The following is a 3,764-nucleotide window of genomic DNA, read 5'->3' on the forward strand; positions in this document are numbered from 1 at the left end:
CCAAATATCTTGGGTGAGGTTAGAGTATTTATTGGACTATGTTATTAACATCGTCGTTGTCTAAAATCATTCTCCAAAATAACTCATCATCTACATTAATTGTTTATCAAAAACCAAACATGATTTGTTGGAGTGCTGATTGTAAAAAAAAACATTAATAATCTGGAGAAAAACTAGATAACAGTGTTACCACAAGTGCAAAATCAAAAATAGCACGTGACTATCTGCAAAACCACAGCAACGAATGCTGCAGAAAGGAGTTGTTGTATACCTTGGAAAACTCTAATAAATGTTGTACGAGACATAAGTCATAAGTTATTAGCTGTATGGACAAAAGTGCAAATTTATCATGTAGTATCGAATTGGTTTGTGAATTAACATTTCCGAGAGCTATATAGCAAGATTGCTCATTATCTTTAAAGAGTTTCAGTTCTCGCTCATAAGATTGTGGCGTATTTATTCATGTTATTTATCTGTTAGCTTTGGCAAGGCTGTGTTGTATACTCCAGTACGTCACTGCTATCCCAAAGTAACAACCACTCCATAAGTGATTATTGTAGCTACTTTTGTCTGTTGCTTTGGTCACCCCGTAACAACAGCTATAGAGGTGAGTAGAATTATTTTGAAGACATCTCATTACAGAAATATATTTACTAAAAGTATAAGCCTGTCTTAAATGTTTAATTTCACCTTACGATCATTTAAAAAGTATTATTTATCTATTATATATCAACAACTAAAAAGTATCATATCCTCGCTCTCTGTCAAAGTTAATCTTCAAGGCAAGTACATTTATTTATATATAGTCTAAACTACCATATAATATGTAATTATTTAAATCTTCGAATCAGAGGAAACTTTTTTAGTTCTTCAGTTCAGCTATACTTGTACAAATTTTTATGAGAGTCGTCTAGTTTTTATTTCCCTTGGAATGCTGATACAGGTGTCACTAGTGTTAGACGTGTTTTCTTTTTTATCCTCTAAATCCTTGAATAATTCTATAATATACTAGATGTGTTTGCTTATACAAACCTTAACCTTTGTAACTAATGACCACACAGCATGTAGTTCATATAATATAATTCAAGTTTATAAAATGATGTAACATTTAACTTGTGTGTTTAAAAAGACAAGTCAAAAATAAATTACGAAATATTTTCAAAGTGGTTTCCAAACAAAAAAGGCCTCGTGACAGGGATAGTGGCTTCAGGGATGGCTTTAAATCCTCTCTTGACGAATAACGTACAGACATTCTTTGTGAACCCTAGTAATCTCAAACCTGCTTCTGAAGGGTAAGTTACAAGTTTCTGTGAACTTATGTGACGCTTCTTGAAGTAAAACACAGACTATTGGTTCCAACTTATTGGTAAAATAAGGTACGTTTTCTTTAATATATCACCAAAATCCTGGCTTCCTTCTCTTTAAGATATAATTATTTTTTCATTCTAATGACCACAAATGTTTAAAATATCTTGGAAGAAAAGATTCTAGATTTCGTCATCTTATGCAATCCACGAGATTCCGTGCATTATTCTTTGAAATTAGTGTTACTTATTTTAGAACGTACACGAAATTACATTTTTACATTACTCAAGATAAAATCCTTAGAAATACCGTTTAAGGCCTAAAGTCACGGTTATAAATAAAGTAAATTCTTAGGTTTTAGTTTGTTTTACTTTTTCATAGAAGTGTTTCATAACCATAAGAAGATGATTTCATTTGTATTTAATAATTTTATAGGGCTGTATGTCATACATTGTTGTTGTTTTTTAAATCCATGGGAATTTTAAATGTTAGCTATTTAAGTTGGCTAAGTGATGTTTTAGCTAACAAACTGTAGGAAGGTATTCTAAAGACATAAGTATAATATTACATAGGGAGCTGAAGCTACCATTTAGTGAAAATTCCCAATATACAGAACAAACTGTCAGAAGTCTGATATTATAGAAACTAGTTTCGACACATTCGTGCGTCCTCTTCAGTCTCACGTGAGTTTGTTCCGTTTACTGTGGGTTTTCACTAATTGCTATACACGATATTTTGTTCTTTTATCATTAAAGCTACCATTTACTCATGAGTTTTACCTATCACTATTTTTGTTTGTTTCATTGTTTAAAGATAAGTACAAATCTACACAATGGACTACCTGGCCTCTGCCCACCACGAGAATCGAAACCCGGTTTCTAGCGTTATAATTCCACATACTTAAGGCTTTACCACTAGGAGGCGGGCTAATGCTGTTCAACATCATCAATGTCGTATTAAATTAATTCATAAACCAATTTACTTTTTCATTAACGAGTAAACTCTTGGTATTTTTTCAGGTTTTTTTTACAAGATGAAATTATAGAGAGTGTTCCTGTTTTGTTTTTGGTAATGGGAAGTGTTAATGGTGGAATTCTACTGATTGGGCTGTTTATGTACCAAGAATTACCACGAGAGTCAAACCAGGTTAGAGGAATTGAATTGAAAAGTTTATTAATGATTTTTTACACTTCAATGTCAATTCGCATTATATCATCCAAATAAGTCCGACTTATATACTAGCGCCAGTTTTCGTTAAATCAAGTTGTTAATTTAGTCTGAATAATAAGGTTTGTGTAAACATATGGTGAATCTCAACTCAACAAAATTTAACAAATAATTCAGTTGCAGCCACACATTTTAAACCACTGGAGATATATCTTCTTAATAATAGTATGTTCTATAAAACTACGTTATTTCAGAACTGGATCTTTTAATTTCTGCTTAGATACATCTCGGTTAGATAATGAATACAAACCTAGATGTTTGATAAATATATAAAGATCAGTAACCTGGAAGATAATTAGCTTATTATTATACCAAAAGATGGCAGTAGAAGTTTTTAGCTTGTTTTGTATTACTTTGTTTGAAACGCTTCACTAATCCTATCGATACTTTTTCGAACGACCGTAGGAATTTTGTGAAATAGTGGTAAGTATGAAATGTGTGTTCTAAATAGGGTGTTTTTAAAAATACTTATTTTGCTGTTTTTTCTCCAACATTAACGCTTCTTCTGGTAATAAATGTAGTGTTACTGTATTGTTGAAAAGAAATCTTTACATCTCAGGATACACGCTTAAAGAAAGAATGGTAAGACAGATGTTTATGCAACTAAATAGAACCATTGATGAAATTACAACATTGTGGATCTAATGAAGCTTAGCCAGAGGTTAATATAAACAAACTATGGTGTTTGTTAAGAAAATAGTGTTGTTTAAGATGACTGCTTAGTCAGGTAATTAAAAATAAAAGTCAGAAAAGATGGTACATCTATGTTCCATTATATAGTATTGTCTGTTTCTATATCTAAGAAATTATTGTAGTATTTTTTTCTAACACAGGAAGAAACAAAATCCAGTGAATTAACTATTGTGTACCAAACGTCAAGACAATCGTGTAGCAATGAACTTAGAGGACCAATTACGAAAGACGTGGACTGTACAATAACAATAAATAACGAAATACTATGCCCAACATTGCAAGAAGATTCAGTTCATGCGAACGTTGATATCGAACAACCGCACACTGATGGTGATGTTGAACTTCATGTGTCACCAAAACAGGCTCTGAAAATGAAAGAATTGTACCTTTTATCGATAGTTTGTATTTGCTCATATCACCCACTCATGTTTGTGAATGTTTTTATAAGGTAAGTGCATGCATTTGGTATTAGTTTATATTTTTAATGATTCTTCTAAGTAATATCTATGAAACTTTTTAACTCTCGAAACTACAATTTA

The 3,764-nt window shown here is 31.5% G+C and overlaps 1 protein-coding gene across 1 annotated transcript; it reads left to right on the forward strand.

Moving 5' to 3' along the window:
• Positions 1 to 562: 562 nt before the first annotated feature.
• LOC111084327 lies at positions 563 to 3,673 on the forward strand (the record flags this gene model as incomplete). Its single annotated transcript, XM_022381067.1, has 4 exons — positions 563 to 607; positions 1,165 to 1,292; positions 2,325 to 2,451; positions 3,366 to 3,673. Coding segments are annotated over exons 2-4 (515 nt in total), but the record flags the coding sequence as incomplete, so codon positions are not given.
• Positions 3,674 to 3,764: the final 91 nt, after the last annotated feature.

The sequence above is a fragment of the Limulus polyphemus genome, unplaced genomic scaffold (genome assembly GCF_000517525.1).
Source record: "Limulus polyphemus unplaced genomic scaffold, Limulus_polyphemus-2.1.2 Scaffold16820, whole genome shotgun sequence".
Classification (NCBI taxonomy): domain Eukaryota; kingdom Metazoa; phylum Arthropoda; class Merostomata; order Xiphosura; family Limulidae; genus Limulus; species Limulus polyphemus.